General features: G+C 39.6%; 1 protein-coding gene across 3 annotated transcripts; it reads right to left on the bottom strand.

Moving 5' to 3' along the window:
• Positions 1 to 233: 233 nt before the first annotated feature.
• On the bottom strand, positions 234 to 17,866 carry usp31 (ubiquitin specific peptidase 31). Of its 3 annotated transcripts, none has more exons than XM_027284982.1 (17): positions 17,481 to 17,866; positions 16,617 to 17,223; positions 16,354 to 16,488; positions 15,859 to 15,953; positions 15,670 to 15,762; positions 14,950 to 15,085; positions 14,444 to 14,591; positions 14,185 to 14,365; positions 13,865 to 13,976; positions 13,674 to 13,768; positions 12,780 to 12,857; positions 11,053 to 11,182; positions 10,510 to 10,629; positions 9,835 to 10,060; positions 9,578 to 9,736; positions 9,123 to 9,275; positions 234 to 7,509 (listed from the first exon to the last, which is right to left on the bottom strand). In XM_027284982.1, the coding sequence occupies exons 2-17, from the start codon at positions 17,133 to 17,135 to the stop codon at positions 6,017 to 6,019; spliced, it is 3,873 nt and encodes a 1,290-aa protein (XP_027140783.1). In that variant the 5' UTR covers positions 17,136 to 17,223; positions 17,481 to 17,866; the 3' UTR covers positions 234 to 6,016. The 3 variants fall into 3 exon arrangements, with proteins under 3 accessions (XP_027140783.1, XP_019116067.1, XP_010728881.2); XM_019260522.2 differs by having other exon boundaries at positions 234 to 3,191; positions 6,131 to 7,509; positions 16,617 to 17,866; XM_010730579.3 differs by having other exon boundaries at positions 16,617 to 17,866.
• Between the last annotated feature and the right edge of the window lie 3,962 nt (positions 17,867 to 21,828).

Below are 21,828 nucleotides of genomic sequence, written 5' to 3' on the forward strand. Positions count from 1 at the left end.
AGATCACAGGCTTTTCGGTCATGAATTCATCTGAAGCTGTGAGATAAAACACACTAACTTTAATATTGGTTTACCTATTTTTTTAATGCTGCATCAGTGAATCTCTATAAACCAACAGAATCCACAAGCTACATGTCGAGAGTCCTGCTGAGGACAATTTGTTAGAGAAAGGCTCCCTCTAGTGTAAGAATGAACTCATTCAAACAAACCTTAATAACAACACACCACTAGAATTATTTCAGTATTTTTAATCAGATTTTTTCATTTTGTACTTGCATGAGTAAACTAACAAAGTATATACACATTTGTCCTTTTGGAGAAATAAAAAAAAACAAAAAAAAACATCAAAAGTGCATACATGATAACAAAAGAGAAATAAATTAACATTGAAGACTTTGACACCATCTTATGAACTTGTTGAAACTACTGAATGTCACAACACTTGGAAAAAGAAAATAAAGATAAAAAATTAAGACGCAAATGCTGGAACAGAGGCCCTAATGTAAAGTCAATAACAACCTCATAACCCTGGTACAACAAGGAATACAGTAATAATAAATGCAACGATATTTTACAAAATGCTTTATGAATGATACATTAAAAAAATATCATAAGTAAAAGACAAAAAGGTCAAAGGGAAGACGTGCTCTGCATTTAGCACTGTAGTGTTCTTTGTTAGCTTAAGGAAAAGAACTAAATGAGACTCAATCATTGATTGACATTCATTCATTCATTCAACAGCTCCTCAGTTTCTGTATCATTCAAATAATCATATAAACCGTTCATCATTATTTGTTTTACTTAAGGCTCCTGAAAAGTTTCAGTATGGTCTGTTTGTAGTGTTAACATCGGAAAAAATGTCTTCAAATATCTACCCCCCGCCCAAAAAACAAACAAACATTTGACCCCAAACTCACAAGTGAAGTTTCTTATCTTGAGTATTACTATTAATATTAAATACTCTGTTACACTACAGTATCTGACGGATTCAGATTCTTCCGTTTCAGTGGTTATTGCAACTTTGATTCAGTGGTTAAATGTCTATGCAAACACGCATGTTGCAAATAACGGCATTAATTATTGGTTTCACCTTGAGAAAAGTTGAACTTTTTGTGACTCTGTTAACAACAACAACAACAAAAAACAGCTGTGTCACAACAATAACTCAATGAACTGACTCTCTAATCCTAATTAACTTCTGCTAACCATTAGAGTGATTGATGTTTTATAATCGCTTCACCAGTTATCAGAAACAAATAGTGACGCTGCTTTAAAGCATGTTTGGAAGTTGCCATTAGTTTGCAGATTAACTGCCGGTTTAAAAAAAAATCATAAAAATTACATCATGATTGAAACAATTGATGGCATAAATAATACAAAAGGTTTTAACTGAACATTTACATTTTAATGTCATTGTTCGTTACATACTGTAATATAAAACTACAAATTCACTATCTTTCTTTATTGCATTTAGCTATATATATATATTTATATTTGAGTTGCTTTTATATTAGAGACAGACCACATCTTTGATGCAGCTGAGAACATTTCAACAGGGGTTCACAAACCTTATCGCTGAAGTGAATTCATGGAAGGCTTTTCACAATACATACATACACACATACATACATGAGGCTAATTATTAACCACAATATCAGATTATCGCATCCATAGTGTTGTTTCTGCTGGTGTACAACAGTAATTATTAAACATCTTGTCAAAGAAAACAAAAGTAAAAGAAACAGTAACCCACCCGTTTGGTAGGAGCACCCAGAGAGCACAGATCAGCAGAATTCAAAAATAAAATTATGAGAAAAAATAATTTAAAAAAACATTAAATGGTAGAATGTTAAAAGCAAATGTGGCATTAAATAGTATTTTATATTGGCAAGATGTCTAAGTTTAATCCTTTTAACTGTACAGATGAAATATTCTAAATATTGGAATGATGTGCAAATTAAGCAATGGAATATATCAGCCATGCTTTGCTTTTTCTTTTTTTTACTTGGCATAGCTTATGAAATACATGCATTAGCGTTTTCATGCGATACCACATTCCTTAATCATCCTCAATTCTGTCCTGTGACAACTGAAAACAAAACAAACACAGACAATAACTGCAGTGAAGAAAGCTCGAGAGGAAAATCAGATATACATTTTTGACATCTTGTTTCAACAGGTATGTATTTAGAATATACACACACTTGTCATATAGAGCCCAGTACTTTGCTGGTCTTCAATGGCCTTTTGAGCTCTCAAAGGTCAGCTACGTTGCACTTTTTAGTACTTTGTAATTCATCTGATTGATGAGTTAGATGATTATTGGATTATTGCTATACTAGTATGTTGGCCTAAGCATAATAAAAAAAGTGTTTTTATGATTGGAAGCCACTGATTAAAATTCATGTCAATAAATAACAGCAGGTTTGTGTGATATACTGGACAAAAGTGATACTGTAGACATTCAAATCAACTCAACAATGTACTACAGACCTCTTTACTACTGCTACTGAATGAGCCATTGTGTCTCATCTAATGTTGTAAAAACAACAAACAGCAATGTAGGCAATGTGGTGGCAATTAACAAAATTATTATGGATGAATGAAAAATGGTTGTAAAACAAGGGAAGAGGCTGCAGATTTAAAATCTGTACAGGAAAAGAATTACGTCTTTTGTCTCATAAAAAGGACTGTTTGGATACTCAAATTATGAGCCTTATTTAAATATTATGAGCAATATAGATAACAACTCGTACTGTCTGATGATCCTTGACCCCAAAAATCTAAACAAAAATGTGAAAAGTGAAGGGCCTCGTATCCTAATGGACTGGGTTTTGCTACATTATTGGATTGAACAAGTGGATGAATGGACAAACAAGTACGATGGTATGATCCAGCTCTAAATGCACACAAGCCACTACTACCTTAAAACAGACGTTAAAACAGGTAAAATTACAAAAAAGTGTCCTGCTTTGATCCAAAGTGCCATGCACAGGTTCCTGATAGATTACAATGTAAAGTAGAAAAGAGCAGCAAGAGGAATACGACCACGTTTAAACAGCAGTATGTTATTTCTATGGTCAATGACAGTGAGAACACAGCAGCGACTACATTTTTTCGTACGGTGGAAGTGGTTCCACAATGGTTTGGAAGACTCGGCTGCTGGTCAGGTCGTGAGAGTGATGAAGATCCTGAGGATACAATTTGAGATTTTAGTGTCATTATGTTCATCACTTAACAGATGAATGGACTGACACAATCCTGAAGCCCTGCTCTGGTTTCATGTCTTGGGAGAGAAATTTATTTCAGTTCCACCCCAGGTAGGAGTAAACAAATACATGATTTATGTTTGTGTTTTTGTTGTTTCTATGGCCTAATTAGTAAAACGCCAGATGGCTATTAAATGCTGAGTATAATTTGGATCAAAAGTGTCACCATATACCAATTCTACCAGTCAGCAGTGGATCGGTGAACAGTTTGTTGTGAATCTTAAGAGTTACAAATATTATCTGGTCAGACAACAAGTTTGTTCTCAGGCTTTCACAAAGGTCACCAAAAAAAAAGTGCCGCAAATGTGTTGCAATTGATTGATTTGTACCAGATAGTCCAAAATCAAAACCTCTCTGACCTCTCTGCTGAATCCCTGCACTGACCATTCAAATAACATACGTAGATCTTAACTGAGTGGTATTTCCTACCGAAACCATCTGAGAACCAATGTAAACCTGGTAGATGCTACAGAGAAACAGTTGAATGGAATACTGTAGATCTGTGTTTGAAGTAAATGTTTAAAGTAAAAAGTACTTACTAATGCTTGGATTTCAATGGCATAACCACATTCCCTCATTCAAAACATACACTATGCTGGTATCTAATGTATGAATATTGCAACTGCAGGTGGGGTTAATCCACAATGATAAAACTGATTGTTCAAAACGAGACCAGCAAGCATCGCATCAGCTGCAGTGACCATATCCTGCCGCTGCTTCTATCATTTTTCCTCGAAAGAACCACGCAGTGTCTATCAGTTGAGATAATTTGGAGCGCATATCTAGATTTGGACAACAACTGCACAAAGACAATATACATGTAGTTCTATGATTAATTAAATGGCTCATTATCAATATTCTGTTTCAGCCTGATGAAGAAAAAAAAATGGTTAAGTATCGTCTTCTCTAGAGAGGTACCACAGGTTATGATAAATGCTGCCGACAGGTTTCTGGTTCACTGAAGTGTGTGGTCACAGTTCTGAACATCACCATTTGAAATTATGCTCATTTAAGAAATATCAGTGCCAGAGGAGTATCGGTCTGTTACAGCACCAGGTGTAGTAAAGAGGTGATTTCTTAAAATGTCCCCTGAAAACATTGAGATGAACGTACCCTTTTACCATTTCAAGTCTAAGGCCTGATGACGACACTTTACAATATGTCTTGAACTCATATTAAACAACATATTAAAAATGAGATAATTACATTATTAAGTTAGTGTGGGTTTATATGAGACTGTTCTGGGTAAAAGAAAACTACTTTATCTATACAAAGTGCGAACAATACAACATTCCTACTCAGTGATGCATACAGTAGTAGACTACAATGTTGCCAAAGGCAATTATTTGTTTCCATGTACAGCATTGAAAGGCGCTTAAGATCATTTTCATCTTGCTCATGGAAGAGAAAAAAATGGGTTATATACTATATACTTTGTCAATATCTGTACAGACACACACATATTTATATATATTTATATACTTTGATTTTAAAGGGTTTCATTCCAAAACACGGCGTCCTTTTGAGAAAAAAGTAGCGAACTTGATAAAATACATTTCTGTCGAAAAAGTACTGGTATTTAACAAAAATAAAGTTTTAAATCGTCTCAATATATGTCCCAACATTCGTTTTCATCTCAAATCCCTTTTCTGTTTTGGTCCAGGTGCCACCCCCTTTGTATTTCTATTCTGTTTCTGATAATCAGGAAGGTGAATATTGGATTTTCAGTTATGCATCAATCCTCAATACTCTCAAGATCCAAAACGTGACATTACTTATCAGTACATATAGTTTACTAATGTCTTTTCCTCCATAGCTTCAGACAAAAACCACTCATACCCCTATTAACCAATGCGTGGGGTGTTTGGAGAAAGTGTGTGAAAAACTGATTGTAGGTTTTGAAACAATAAATGAAAACTACTACGAACGCTCAGCCACAGTTATTTCGGAATGAAACTCTTTTGTAAGTGTGTGCGAATGAGCATATCAACTCAGTTTCAGTTTTTGTTCAGATAATGTTTTTGATGTTATGGTTCTGTTCTCACTGATGTGGGATTTAAAATGCTTTATATAACAGCGGTGAGGTTTGAGGATTGGCAGCCAGCTAATTTCCATCTGAAATCTGAAGAATGCATCACTTCAGAAGTTACTTTACAAGACAAATTATGCATTCTTGGTGCATATAAGAAAATCAATTTAAGGACAAACTAAAAGACAGAAACCCCCCAAAATTAAGTGGGTAAGAAATCCACTTATTTTTTTTTTTAAAGGGTATAAACTGCTGCATTTTAAATCAGCAGGATATTTTATAAGCAAACTAAACATACTGCAGCGATGCAAAGATATAACAAGCCTCTTGTCTGAAGGAAAGATAATTGGATTTCAAGATGTCACAGAGGATTCCAGTGCACACAATCGAACAGGTTGTGCTGTACGGCTGAATGCATATGGCATGCTCATGTACTCATGTATGCTAGAATAGACTAGAATACACTGCTTTAAAAACTACAATTGGAAACATATCAGGATTTTTTTTGCATACAAATGTATTGCAGTTCTTTAGCTATTATCCAGCACAGCTAAAATACTCAAGGCTGGCTGCCAATATCCAAACCTCAAAACCAGCATTTGAATCTGATGTCAGTGTCAAAAAAAAGCATAACATCAAAAATGTATCTGCTGCACACTGAAACTTAGGCACAAAGAAAATAGCTGCATTATGTAAGTTTAATATACTTATGCATGTATCATTGAGGCCTCTGTGTTGTACGTGCAGGAGATTGCATGCTTGATGACAGCTTTCGGGAAGATGCCATCCTTTCTAGAGGCTTCTTCCCATTTGCGGGAGACTTGAGACTTACTTCAGAAGTGGAAGACTTGGATTTGCCAACGTTTAATAGAGTGCGACTGAGAGAGCCGGGGGGCTTGGAAGACGCCTTTGTCTCTGACTTTGTCTCATTTCCGTGAGTCTCTATAGATGTCTGGGAAGACACAGTATCTCCTGTCTTTCCCTTATCACCGCTGATGTCCTTGGCTTGTCCATTCTGCTTGCATGTCCTCTCTGACGACTTTTTGGCAAGCATGCTGCTTTTTCCTAAATCAGCCGACCGGCGGCTTTCCCTTTGTCGGAGGGCACTCTTGAAGAAAGACAACCCTTTTTCCTCAGGTTTGCTGCTGCGCTGCAGGTCTCTGGTGGATACACTGGGTGAGCGCAGGCTGGTCACAGAAGAGCTGCTGCTGGAGCTCCTCAAAAATCTCCTCTCAGGTCGGTTGCTTTCCCCACTCTTGGACAGCGAAGACCGGGCTAGCGAGCTGCCCCGGTGACCATCGACCAGGGGACTAGTGTGCATAGAATCTCTACTGTAGCTCCTCTCTACCATTTTCTTCCGACTACTTGTGGTGCTTTTATCAGCGACACTGGAACCCTTCTTTGTTGTTGGCGAGGGAGAAGCTGAGGACTGAGGTGTGGAGCGGACGCATGGCTTATGTTGTGGCGTTGCCTCTACAGGTTGCGTTGCCTCCTTCGTTTTTGACGGGGTTCCACTGGGCGTAGAGGTGCTTTTCTTGGCACTTGCACTCTTTTCTTTAGTATTGCTTGTCTTTTTTCCTTTCACAGGTGTAGTGGAAGGTGTTTCAGAAGTGGAGGTCTTGTGGGTTGAGCACAAACGTTTTTTGGAGGATTTCTCTTGCTCCACTTTGCTGGAACTCTTTATGGAGCCTGTGCCTTCTGCCTTTTGGCCAAATCCTCCGATACTGCTCTTACGTTTCTGTTCTTTGGGGGGAGTACCTTGGGCGGGTAAGATGTTTTGGTCTATAGCTGTAATCTGGTTGTTGTTTTCAGTTGGCTCATTTTTGGTGCTCTTCTTCTCCACTGGAGTGGGAGCCCTGCAGTACATCATGTCTAGGAACCGCTTATTGTTGTCCTGGTCACTCAAGTTGCTCTCCATCATAGAGAGGGGAGACCTACTGCCAAAGTAGCGTTCATGTCTACTGTAGCTGCCAAAACATGACGTGGAAACTTTATCATCACCGGCCTCTCCTATCCTCTCTAAAGGAGGAGAACATCGCGAGTCGAGGGAGAATCGTGAAGGTGAGTTGGATCTCATGTGCAGCTTCGCAGACAGAGACCAAGAGGGCTTTATCCCACTGTCGCTGAAGGCTAAAGGGCTGGCGATGGACGACCTCGAGGACAAGCTCTGACGCTGGATGCTCCTTACAAAAGGGCGGACAGAGAATCCTCCTAGAAACAAGGAAACATTTTGACATCAGCTAGACTTAAAGAGCTCCTGGAAACCCTGAATAATCAAATTTTACAACAATTTTCCAAGTACCAAAAAATAAATAACTTCATGCAATGCAGCATGAGAAATTTAAACATAACAAGAAAACTCATCACACAGCTTTGTCCTTTTACTTCCCAAGTATTTTTTCATTTGTGGCAAAAAAACAAAACAAAACGGAGGAAGTAAAATAGTAATACATCTGTAAACAATTACTACAAATGAGTTTTGCAGCAGCCATTTCGACATGAATTATGAGAGTAAACTATCATTGTTACCAATGACAGTAATTAAGGTTCTGTATCATTCAGGTCAAACAGTCAGGGTGCTGCTATTGCGCATGTTGGCTCAGCAGCTGCACTAAATGTAACAGAACCATTCATTACTATCATTGCTAACACCTGTGCTATGTTATGCTACTATTTCATGTCAAACTGACTGCTGTGCAAAAAGTATTTGGAAGCTTGAGATCTGTGAAAGTTTTAGCTAAATACCAGTTTGCCCGGCCAACATATTTGGGGACTGAGCTGACCCTGTATTCTGGAAGGAGAAACAGAGCCTACATTTATATTAACCACAAACAGCAGCTCAAGCCAACATCTGTCTCCATTTGGATTCACCGGGTATGTGAGGTTTCCCTCAGTACAGAGTTCTGTCGCTTTCGCTTGTCTCAGTCATATATTGTGTCACTTTCTGCCTCGTCTCTGGAATATTCTCCCTCTTATATGTTAAATTTTTACTAATGAATTGTAGAGTTGGCATGTGTAGTTACAAGTTCCTGACAATAAAAGAACCAAGGTGAAAACTTGGTGCTACTTTTGATTCCAACAGAAGTATTGTCAGTGGAGGCAACATTGCACATTGCACAAAGGTTTGTGCTGCTCATTTTCAAAGGTGGAATACAATAAAAGCAAGGCTTCTCTCTTTGAAGCAGTTTTCTTTCGTCACTGGTGTCTGATGGTTCACCACATGTATTCTGTTTAATATTTGTTTTAGTGTGCTGAATTTTAAAAAAGCCTGGTCACACCTGGTGGGTGGATGGACGAATGGAATTAATTTAACATAGTTTTGCATCTAAAATGTTCAAAATCAAAAGCTAACACTGAAGGTCGTGTCTCTGTTAGAACTGTGACCTGAAATTTTAAAAAGAAATCAGTCAGAAAACAGCAGCAGCTGATGTGCGTGCAATCACAAATAACTATTATCTGACCCCTGTAAAATCAAATTAATTAAAACAAATATATAGTACCAGTCTTTATTGTAGATTAACACTGAAGACATCAAAACTGTGGTAAGATGACGTGTAGAATTATGTGGTAAACAAAAAAGTATAAACGAAGCAACATATGTTTGATATTTTAAGTAGATATTTTGCATTCTTCTTCTTCAACTTTATGAGGTAGTCACCTGGAATGATTAGCTTAAACTTTTTTTGTTTACTACATAACTCCATATGTGCTATTTCATAATTTAAAGTCTTCAGTGTTAATCTACAACTTAGAAAATGATAAAAATAAACTGAATGAGAGGGTGTGTCCAAAACTTTTGCCTTGTACTATAAGCATCGTCTCACCGTCATCTTCACTGCGTTCTCCTGGAAAGTCCACAGACTCAGCCAGTGATGCCAGAGAGGTGCGTCTGGATGAGGCTCCAGAGGCCAAGCTGGCAGGTCTACTGCCAGGTAACCGGTTGACCCAGTGGTCACACAGGGATGAACTGGTGGAACCTGCATAAAAAGATAATAAAACATCTCAAATGAGAATTTCTGACTTGCAAGATGTTTACATGACTTGCTTTTACAACTATGAGTTTGTTATGTTACATGCAAGCAAAAAAGCTATATGTTGCAGAACATTACGGCATTAGCTTCAAACAGTATTCAGTAGTATAGTAATAGTACTGTTGCATACCTTTTTGCAATGTTCATGCAAATATTGAAATAAAACATTCTCGACAGTCTTCACCACAATGTGACTGGAATGCGAAACGGAGAAGATATAAGACACACAGAAGGAAAGGAATACGGACCAGCAACAGAGCTGTTGGCCGACCACGAGGGAATAGCCGTCCTGCGCTGGTAGAACAGTATATAGGCCGTCTGCTGACACACGTCATCGTCAGCTACTGGCGAAACCTCGCTGTCGTCAAAGCAGTACCACTGACCATCAATGGAGTTCTTACAGTAGGCTGTGGGTGCAAAGCAAAGGGATGAACGGGTCAAACACAGAATTATATCACGATGATACTCATTAACTTTGAACTGGAACAACTGTTCAAAGCATTACCTGTGTAGTGGCCTCCGTGCATGTTCCCATGGTGGTTGCACACAGCATACAGGTCATACAGGTAGTCATCTGGGTTTCTTCCCAAGCTATATGGCCGTCTCCATGGCGACCAGTGGGAAGGTAAACTCCAGCTGCTCTGGCTTCTCTTGACCACATGAGGTGCCATGTCCATGCCCATCAGCGGGAACCTCACCATGTTCTGCATCTTCACCCTCCGGTCCCCCTCCTGAAACAGATGACAAGATAAACAGATCAGCTCCAGCCTGCTTAACATTTGCAGCATATTGCCCTTGAAAAACAAAATCTCTTAAAAAAACAAAAACACCTCAAGTGAGTCTGGTGGTGGTGCCTACATGATATCCGACTTTCAACACCTATATCAAAGCAAGAATCCTGCAGCACTTTCAGAAATATAACCAAATGAAGCCACTGATCTTTAATGGTAAATATTGTCTAAACAAAGGCAGTACAAGACACTACATGTGTTTAAACCAGACAAAAACTTTAAGTTTATTCATGAACTTTATACATGAACTCCAAAAACAAGTAAACAAGACTATAAATTTGATGCAATTTTTTTTTATTTATTTATTTTTTTTTTTTTAAATCAGTGCTGGACACCTTGTGACACGGTCAGTGCCATAAAAGTTCTGAGGTTTGGTTGGGCTGAAATACCTGTCTGAACCTCTTCAGATGCAGTATGAGCACATCCGGCAGCGTCCACAGGCTGAGCTTAATGCGGCCCTGCTGCAGCTGCTTGCAGTGAGGACAGCGCCAGGCATCGTCTGGGGCCAGCTGAAACACACACAGAACCAATCAAGGACGAGCTCCAACCACACTGCTTATAAAATAGGCCTCACACAGGATGGGGCCCTGAGTTTTTCTCAAGCTCTATTCTCCTCCAGAGCAATCGCAGGCAAGTCACACAACCACAATGTATATGTAGGTCTGTGCTCAGAATTTCTGGTTTATACCAAACGTAGCATTAGGAGTCAAATACACAGTAAAACCACAGAGAGTGAAAAGCTTTCTCAACTTCAGCAGAATAATAATAATAATAATGGTGGGCGGACAAATGTGAGGCTTCTTCAAAATATACTGAACACATGTCATGGCAAATCTAAAGTTTATTTTCTGGTGTCAAATTACTGACAGGGCCGTAACTATGTGTGTATTTGTGTATGCGTGCACTGTCTACGTGCACGATCCCAATTTTACCTGCTCCTCCTTGGTGTAGAGCTGAAAGCACTGGGCGAGGGTGCAGGCCTGGGGCTGATGATGTTGTTCTCTGTGCAGATACACACTCTCAGCATCAGGAATGTACTCCTCCTCAGTGTGTCCAAACAGACTGTGGAGAACAGGAAGCACAGTCGTCCATTCATTCAAGCAGCAAAGACATGTGAGGATCATAAGATCTGTCATGAGAGTTCGGCCCAGCTGCTTCTCATATCAAAATGACATGACAAAACGGTTGATGTAATTATTTAACACAACAGTAATGCGGTTTGTCCTTTGATAACTGATCCTGCGGATTATACATGACGATCACACTAAACTGGTAAGGTGGATTTTAGTCCACATATTACTTTAGTCTCAACCCAGAAAAAATAAAAATAAAACACTTGTCGTAAACACTTTTGATGAAGATGTGACTTCCATTTCACCAGTGTGTTTGTGTGTGTGTGTGTGTGTGTGTTAACCACACAACATAGTAATTAGCTTGAGTGAGGAAATAAGAGCAGACATGTTGATTGTGTAGGCGGACCTTCAGACTCTGGTGTTTATTTGGTTTAAAAAAAACCACAAGTGTTTACAAATTAAGCAGATCTGTAAATAGATTAAGCAAGTTTATTTTTGAAAAGCGTGTGACATGATAAATAGCAGGAGAAAAAAAATAGTAGGAGGCACCTACATTTCAAGTGCTCGAAGCAGATTTAGTCCTGTTAGCCTTGTTAAAGAGGTACTGCCCGCTTACACATCAATCAATCATAATCAATATTGACATTCTTACAAAAAAAAAAAAATCAATGCTTCATCGGTTGAAAATGGCTCAATGCACCATCTACTGTTTTAAATAACACCAACCTTTGCAAGGCCAGTGCTGACATAGAGTCAACCGCTGGGGGCTGATTTACACCATGACATTGATATAAAAGGAGTGTTAATGCCTGAACGTCCTGTGCATTTGAGTGGGTGACGAGTCTGTAAAACCACGTAGTATATTCTGGGTAGTTAACCTCTAACCTGCAAGCGTAGCTGGAACAACACAAGTACCAATTCTACAAACAGCCATGGGTGTGCTTCTAGTGACTGTCAAAGCTCTGACAGCAGCTTCTCATGACTGCTTAGCTTCATTGGCCCAGTTAGCCCTAATCACCATTTCTGTATGGCTGTTCTTGCTAAACCAAACAGAGGTCAGTCTGTCACTCACTTTGGTCAGTGTCAAGGACGCGCTCCGCCCATCCCCCCAACAGTGGCTGTCCTGTGCAGGTTTCTGCTGCTTTACAAATGTAGGCGCAGTGATGTGTGGGCGAGATTGTTTTTGTGTGTTGGCTGCGAGATTCATTTATTTCATAATTCTTAGTGTTTGACTTTAAAACTTCCGTCATCTTAAGAGTGGTTTCCACAAAACTGCTGACACGGACAAGCTTGTTCATAGGTCTCTTAATGGATAGCTTTTAATGAAATTACATTAAATTACAGACTCATTGTCATGTCTACAGGCAAGTTATTAGAATGAGTGGCTTAACCAGTTCTTGCAAATGAACACCATGATTGAATCAAATCTCACCTGGTGTATGCATGTCTCACAAACAGTCATGCTTTTTTGTTTTGTTTTGTAGTGCAAATAAATGTCAAAACGTTCTTTTCATTCGGTGGAGAGAAAAACACAGTGTAGACAAAACAAAACAGACCTCTAGCAAATATTAATCTCTTTGACTTACTAGTCCTTGGTCTCTTTGTCCCACTCTACCACAATTTTCACATGTGGTGGCCCCCCTTGTCCACAGGACTTGTATGCTCTGTAGTGGAAAGAAATGAAGACATGTAGTCAGGTGTCATTTATAAATGAAATATTATATGCCTTAATTAATGTCACTGGTGTGGTCAACGTGAAGGAAAATTCAACATGTAGTTAAAGTTGATACATATTTCGCTGTGATAGCTTTTGTTAAGCCGTAATGGCAAGAACTTTGATTTCACTTTGATTCATGCACCTCTATCGGGCGTCATCATCGTGACTTGTTTTTCGGTTGTGAACTTGGATGGGTAATAAGCCAAACATACTAAACTGTCAGAATCATGTCAGGGCTCGTCAGGCCTGAGAGGAACAAGACTGATGGGTCATGTGTGAATAGAGAAGATTAAAAGGACAAAATGGAAGTAATTTCAACTTTACAGCCTTACACATGATCAGGCCTGTTGTTGCCTTTGTGTGCATATGTATACACAGTGTTTGCTTTGATTTCAGCGTCTTTCAGCTACACCTTTCACTCAAATTAATGTTTAGAAAACTCTTGATTTTAAATATCTAAATTTCCTAGACTGAGCTCAAGTAATGTGGTATTTTTAAACAAAATCTGTGTAGTCTGCCTTCTAATATTCAAATCTTATTGTCTGTTTTGCCACTTTTAAACATGAATGGCATTATGTGAGCAGGTTTATGAAAGCACATGCTGAAAACACAGATACATGATGCAGTAAAAACAGTTGAATTTGTGTAATTACAAGAAAAATCACAACATTACATCTCATTCAAAATGAACCACAACACAGATATTAGGTTGTAACTCTCAGGCCTAATTCAGCAGTAAACAGATATTTCTTTAAAAACTGACCTATCCACAGTTGGGTGACACAGTGGTCGCTCATCTTGAGGAAGGAGGTAGGTAATACCAACAACGCCAACCACCCGGAGGCTGAAAGGTCCAACCTACACACAAAGACACCACCGTCAATATCTCTGTGAGACTAGTACATCTCTCTTACTAACAGGGTGCAATCAGAAAAACGTGGTTTCGCTTCCTACCTGAATGTAGACCCCAGGCCTCAATAAATGACGCATTTTCTCCAGGATCTCTTTCTGTAGAGCATCCCAGGTCACAGTGCGCTCCATGTACAGTACAAAAGGCAGCCCAAATCTAAAACAACATCATATGTGGAGCTCTGTTAGCGGTTATTGTCAACTATTCTTGGAAACAACCAAAAACTAACTGGATATTGTGTTATTATGATACACTATTATTTATTATTGACAAAAACATGGATGAAGAGCACGTGTTAAACAGTCATAAAACAGACACAATACAAGTTAACATCACAGAACATTAACTGCTCTGACTGTAGTACCTTTTTCCTTGGTGGCCGCTACAAGCTCTGTTACACACCAGTAGGATCATTTTTTCAGGTGCCACGTTTTTATTGGGTGATGCAGTTAAAGGAGTCATGGCTCCCTGCATGAAAGATGGAGTCCTGCTGATTTCTGTCCCATACTTCAAGTTGTTATGATTCAGGTTTGCCAGAAGACTTCCTGTGAAAGGCACAAACATATCTCCATAAAACTGCCTCCTATAAAAAAAAAAAAAAAGCTGCAAAAATATAATTTTACCTCTTTTTGTGCGAATGTTTTCCAGTTTGAAGGTCTCTGGTGTCTCAAAGGCAAATATGGAATCGCTCTCTTGAATGATGTCAAGATCGTCATCATCATCACAAAATGAACGGTGAAAACCATCGTAGTACATTTCAGTCAAAACAAACTGAAAGCGGGGGGGAAAAAAAGGAGCACATTTAATCATTTGTATCAATGCTTTTTACTGTTACCGCAACAATATCACTCCTATTTCTGCTTTAGCACTCCTTAATATTTACTCCTGTGGCATTTTCATCCTGCCCGCTTCAATCAATGTTAGCACTCAGTTGTTGTTGCAGCCCTAAGGTCAACTTGTCATATTCTCCAATCATGCATTGAGCCCGCTTCATAAAAAAAAACCTTGTTTTAGGACAAACTACTGTTCAGAGATAGGACTGACTTTAGGAATACTGTGCTAACATTGTGTGACTGTAACATAGCCTCACTGTGTCAGACCCTGAGCTGATAAGAGACAGGAATAGCACCTGGTCCATTGGGATCTTGGTCTCACGTGACACAGCATCTCTGAGGCGATAGACCGTGCTGTTGAGGGGAACAGCAACTCCAATCCTCATGCAGTGAGAGTACTTCCCCTGGTAGACCACCGTCACATACAGGGGCCTGGTAAAGACAGGTACATACATGTGATACTTTACTATGCAAGCGGGTTTCTCCTGCTTTACAGTCATGATTTATATATCATGTAAAGATATTTTTTCCTCCCATTACACATTTTTGAAATTTTCTGGCCTGTAAAATTTTCCTAGACTGAAGTGAAGACACTTCAAAAAGGAACACAGTGTTGTTTTGGTTTGAAACTGCAATGTTCACACTCCTACCATACCTGTTTGCTGCTCCTCTTTCACTCTCAACCCCCCACACACACTCCTCTAAACACACCAGGTTACATTCCTTCTTCTGTAACTGCACGCACTGATGTAGGTTCTCTTAAACTTGTCAACCCACACACAGATACACAGTTTAATCTTCAATGAAAGTTAACTTATACACAATGTGCTTGCTGAGAGGGTAGAAAAAGATGTAGAAAGAACATTTTCGAAAGCTTTATAAATGGATTTTGTACCAATACAGTACATGTTTACTTTATTTATGCACACGTGATTAGTGCATAAAACTTATAAGCCAGAAATAATTAGTCATGAACGTGCAAAAACATGTCAGCTGTTCTCAAGAAAGTAACTCACCGTGTGTGTGGCAGTGGGATCGGTAAGGAGATGCACAGGAAGGGATCAAACGTGTTGCTCTGCTTTTGGCAATGTGGGCAGGTGAGAGAAGACCTGTTGGGACAAAATAAGGTCTGTTAATAAAGCAGAGAGATCATGTGGCCGTACTGGAAAAAAAAATATTGATCTTTTACTGGACAAAAAGCCTACCTGTACTGAGCCTGAAACAGTTCTTGTACAAACGACCCAGCAGAGAGAGGAGGTGATGGCCCCTCTAAGCTTTGGTCATCTTCTTCAATAGGTGGCTGAACAAACACGAACAGGTTTTTATTAGATTTATAATAAATAAGACCAATCTTTCAGGGTTTATAAGATTAACGTGAAAGCCGTCATATACTCTGTTGTTATTGACTAGTTCCAGGAGAAGAGAGATCAAGAGAAAACAAGACCAGGCAAGCCTTGTTTAGCCAGACTGTGACTGCAGCTCATTTATAAGACACAACACACCAAGTGACAATTCAAACACCTGTAAGTTACAATGCAATGTAACAACACAGCAGAAACAAAGAAGTGTATCAATAAGCAATAAAGGGGAAATATTCAGTTATCAACTAACGTTCAGGTCTGTAATGGCGGGCATTCAGTGTTTTTCAATAAAACAACAAACTGTGTCTGTAAGGACATCCACAAGTCCTCTAAATTCACCTTTATAGGAGGCCTGCTGTTGGGGTTGACTGTGTTGATGTCCTCGTGGACCCTGTCCAGCAGCCACAGTAGAAACTCTTGAGCATCGTGCTGAGCATTTCCTTTAAACTGGGTGGCATTTTTCGACACGGCGTTCTGCGACACACAGCACGGGGCCAAACATTACAAGGTCAAAAATCTCAAAACATCATTTGTGTAGCAGCGTTGCGGGTCAGCGGCAGTGGCATTTTAAGTGTGTGCACCATTAGAGAACATGAATTTACCTTAAAGTCCCTGCTGTGCTGGGGGGTGTACTCAAACGTCCATAAAGCACGCACAAGTCCAGACAGCTGCTCTGTGACTTCTCCTTTGGCCAGAGGACCCTTCTTCTGCAGATGCACGCCGTTCGTTTTTGGTTTCGCCTCGTCCAGCTCGTCGTCTTTATAGTGCTCCAAAACCAGGTACTCAGCAAAGAGTTCAGTGTTACTGAGGCACTGCAGGATGGCATTCATGAAGCAGGTATTCCCGTGGTTTTTAAGCCCAGACACCCCAGGAATCCTCTCTCCGGATAGGAAACTGAGATCCCCATCATCCATGGGCACATCTTTACTCCCAGGTTTGAAGGTGGAGAAGCCTCCATCATCTTTCTCTTCCTCTGTTTGCACTTCAGATCCAAAGTGAGACAGCGCCGTCAGTGTCCTTAGGACTCTGCTCATGAAGCTGCCCACAGAGCGCACAGAGCCTCGCCTGAACAGCTTCTTGCTGAAGCTGGACTTCTTGTCCTTTGCGGCTTTGCAAGACATGATCCCCGTCCTCTTGCACAGACTTTACTCACTGCGATGTGTTGTGAAGAACCGGAGCCCTCTCTCCGGCTGCTATTTGCTGCTCCATCTCAAAGAAAAACAACAACAACCGTGCAGACAGCAATAACGCTTAGAGCTCATGCATGCTGCATCAGGCTGTTAAACCATTGTAACTGAGCTGTCTCCTCTGAAAGCATGCAGCGGTGTGTGCTTAATTTTTACTCGTCGAGAAACGTCACCGTGCACTACAGGCTCGCCTAAAACACTGGCGGCTGCCAATTACGTAACGTGACATAAACATCGCTCAGGTCAGTTGTTTACGGCCGCAGCCAGCTCCACAGTTACCTCGTCTGTGCGGGTTTTTCTGCCCCGCAGCGATGAATCAACATCGGCTCCAGCCGAGGTCGAAGACGAGCACGGTCAATGCTAACTCAGCTAGCGCTGGCGCTAGCTACAATAACAAGCAGAGCAGCAGAGACAGCAGCAGTCCTCCTCGGCTTTGTGTCCACGTCCCGAACACACTGAGAGCCCGCCATGCTGTGCAGTAAATGGCAGTCAAAGTGGAGAGTGTCTCCGGAGTTTGCGTAACCTCGCGTTTGTCACATATTTGGAGGCACATTCAGGCTAAGCAATCCTTTCCACCACCACTTCTTCTTCTTCTTCTTCTTCTTTTTCCTTTTTGTTTGTGTTGGCAGCTGGTGCGCTGCGTTACAAACTGCACTGCCGCCACCTGCTGGACCGGCGTTCAGATCAAACATCACATAACATCAGAACAACAGATAATATTGATGATAGTGAAGATACTAACATGCACATGTTCTGTGACAATGTTATTTTCATTGTCAAAGTCTGCGAATCTGTGCACATTTCAGTTTGAAACGTCTCACTCGCTATCGTCTTTCACAAAATCATTCAGAAAGTAATATTTGGGTTGTCCCCAAATGGTGGAATGACCTACCAACGGCTACTAGAACAGCAACATCCCTTTCTACCTTTAAAAAACTTGTAAAAACCTTTCTGTTTCAAGACTGCCTCCCTGCCTAACAAAACTAACAAACTACTCTGTGCTCCTTTACACCTTTCTCAGCTTATGTCCTCCTCTGTAAGTCGCTTTGGATAAAAGCGTCTGCTAAATGCAATGTAATGTAATGTAATAATTTGCCACATCTACATAATATCAGTAATTATGTCCTTAGAGGTTAACGTTTAGCACATTCAAATGTCAACAGAAAAAGTCAAATCTTCCAGCCATACAGTATCTGACAATCCTAGCAGGCAACAAATAATATATTATTTAAAAATGAAATCTGACCGTGGGCTGTGATTGGCCCCCAGGCCGGACTTTGGACATGCCTGTTTGAGACTTACACAGGCATTTAAATGTCAAATCAGTGATTTAGTTGTACACACAGAGAGCAAATGACATCAAAATAAAAAATAATTTTATATTGATGTTATTCATCCACTGCAAATTCTGTACCTACTGTATGTATAGTGTTTGTACTTGCTCCATCCATTGCAAACGCAAGCGTGACCACATATCCCCTGTCCTGGCGTCACTACACTGGTTACCGGTTGCTTTTAGAATAGATTTTAAAATTTTATTGTTTGTTTTTAAAGCTCGTAATGGCTTAGCCCCCCAGTATTTAACCGAGCTTCTTCATATCCACACCCCCGCCAGAACACTGAGATCCTCTAGCCAGCTGCTACTGGTTGCCCCTAAATTAAAACTAAAAACCAAAGGTGACCGAGCCTTTGTGGCAGCGGCCCCTAGGCTGTGGAATAATTTGCCCTGGCACATCCGATCTGCTGGATCATTTGAGGTTTTTAAATCCTCCTTAAAAGCGCACCTTTTCTCCCTGGCTTTTAACCAAACTTAAGTATCTTAGCATTTGTCCTAACCCGTTGTAAATATGGCACTTCATGTATTATATGTATATTATTTGTATATTATTTGTATATTATTGTATGTATGTATGTATGTATGTATGTATGTATGTATGTATGTATGTATGTATGTATGTATGTATGTATCAACCTGTACAGCACTTTGGTCGACCTCACTTGTTTTTAAATGTGCTTTATAAATAAAGTTTGAGTTGAGTTGAGTTGATTGTTTGAATATCCATTATCAAGGATGGCCATGATAAAAGACCATTCATGTCATGTATTCAGAAAGATACAAGGATAAAGTCCTTATGTCAGGGCTCAGTTCACTCATCTGCCTGAGGGAGGCACAATGAGCTTGGGAAGAGAAAAAAAGAGACAGCGAGGGACATGATGTGTCCATATGTGCAAATATATAACAATGTATATCTAATTGCAGTAATCTTGTGTTTCTGGGCAGGGGGTTGTGATCATGATATAGTGATGTCTGTGTACAGCATCTATGTACTAAGAGAGTTAAGTTTAAATACACTACTTTATCTATTTGTCCACGTCGTTGCATGTCTTAAATGAAACAAACAGAATAATTAGAAGATTGCTGCTTTAACAGCACAGAATGTAGGATTCAATTAAAATGAACTTGAGAGTGAAAACACTGTGTGTCAGTGGTTCATGCATGTAAGTATTTAATCAATATGAATCATCCGCTTTCCTTTTCAAGTAAGTGGGTGGAGAAGATAAAGATAGAAGAGAGGAGAAAATACGCCCACAAATATCACAAGGATAGTTGGGTTTAATGATGCCTAATTAAGGTAATATAGACTTTGCACTTACAGTCAAGATAGAACATCCTGTTTACACTTCATGTTCAAATATTATGTGGGGTTACTGATATCAGTTTTATTCTGCATACTGCAATTACAGTATAACTGATGTGAAATCAGCTAGAGAGAACACATTTTAAACATTACGGAGGAGTTGTGTCATGATGGGCTTGTTGCTCGACTCACAACATACACAGCATATTGTAAATATAAAATTTTCAACATCATATGTTGCTGTTCTAATGACTCAATTAAAGGGTCCGTTTGAAATTAAAGTGCTGTTGCTATGCTCATCACGTCAATAACTACACAGCAATTTTCCTAGAGATGAGTATTAAGTGTCATTTTGTGTTGACAGAAGATTATCAGCTGTTGGTTCTCACTGATGGATCGAACTGTTTACTGTAAACACAGAGTACAACTAATTGTTTTATTGTGTATAAATTAATCTCTGTCAGATGTCATACAGTCTCGGCATACGCACAAAGATCAAGTGGAAGGAAACTTGATACCTGTCCTCGAAGGAAAAACGCTGTGCACCACCAAACTGCAAATGAGCTGCTCCTTGTCTGTGACTGAGTCTGCGTGAATCACCAATGCTGTTTTAGTTTTATAGTTTGAATTGCTCCAGATGTGTGAAAGCTTACATACTGTGTGTATCAAACAGCACATAAGCGTTTCAACCCCTCTGTCTATAATGTAGGCTTACTGCTGCTTTGGAAGATTTGAAAACAGCTCTGTGCTTCTCATCACTCAACAATGTGGGTCAACCCTGTGGTGGGTGCATTTCTGAAACCTGTCAACACTTATCTGAATCCAGTTCACATCATCAAACACTACAAACGTGTTGCTGCCTCCAATGTTGCAGGCTTTGGGGCTGAGCCTTGATTCCAGTGACATGATGATGGTCAACATGCCATTGGGAAGTAGCCAGTGTGCACATGCTCATTCTGCCTACTTCAACTGCTATTACGTTTGGGAAAATGTAATTGTGTAATGTACTACAAAATCAAAAAGTTTCTATACAATAAATCTAATTTCTCTACAGACAAATGTGACTAATGAGAACAATAAGTATCTGAGTGAATACGAAAATTGAAGATGGCAGTGACTTGACACTGATTGGTACTGCATTCTTCATAATACATATGTAGATATATTAAAATCATATTATATTTATATATATTAAAACTTTGTTCTAGGAAAAATGTGTTCCAGTAAGTAACAGCTATAGAACTTAAATCAGAATGAGTGTTGGACCTGAAACTCACTTGGTGTTTGCCGTCGACACGTCAAGCAGTTGGGTCCAGCTGGGGAAATTCTCTAATGATGTGTCCATGGAAACAAGGCACAGGGTCACATGTGTATTATCACTCAACACGAGGAAAGCCTTCTGTTCAGTTTTGCAGAAATTTTGAAATGATGTCAAAACATTTCAAAATCAGTGAGAAACTGTTTCCTTCATTAAGGAATTGGAGAAGGCTTCTGGTGTCAGTCTGTTTCTTTGCTATTGTCCGCCTCATTCACAGCTCAGGAGGCACTCACAGTCCCAAGTAAAAATTCCTTTCCTTCTCTGGTGAGAAAATGCCAATCTAAGTCCAAAAAACAAACAAGTTAAGCCCTTAACATTGGAAATCATCCAAACATGGTCCAGCCGTATTAACTAGTACTGACTTTGAGCTGAAAAACGGTGGTTCTGGACTGCAGCTATTATCGTCTTGAATGTTGAAGTGTTTGCGTTATGTATAGCTGAAGTGTTGTGGTATTGTTTTGCAACTCCAAAATGGCTTTTAAACCTTTTGAGCAGCGTTGTGTTTGCAGCATAGATTTGCAATACCACAGTACATTATTTCTAAAACAAATCCGATTTGATTTCACGTTAGATGGGCGTAATAAACAAATTTCACTCTCACTAAGTGATTTTCCATATGAGATAATGAAAGCTTCAGAAGTGGCTCTTATGTAAATTATTGTAGGTAAAC

Source organism: Larimichthys crocea, chromosome XII, assembly GCF_000972845.2.
Source record: "Larimichthys crocea isolate SSNF chromosome XII, L_crocea_2.0, whole genome shotgun sequence".
NCBI lineage: Eukaryota > Metazoa > Chordata > Actinopteri > Sciaenidae > Larimichthys > Larimichthys crocea.

What these genes read in the sequence shown, in the direction of transcription:
- usp31 (XM_027284982.1), bottom strand. Translation starts at nt 17,135, where the DNA reads ATGTCTTGCAAAGCCGCAAAGGACAAGAAGTCCAGCTTCAGCAAGAAG. An exon ending in CCAAGATCCCAATGGACCAG is followed by an intron (nt 14,592 to 14,949) that starts GTGCTATTCCTG and finishes CCCCGCTTTCAG; the next exon opens with TTTGTTTTGACTGAAATGTA. An exon ending in AGAACGCAGTGAAGATGACG is followed by an intron (nt 7,510 to 9,122) that starts GTGAGACGATGC and finishes CCTTGTTTCTAG; the next exon opens with GAGGATTCTCTGTCCGCCCT.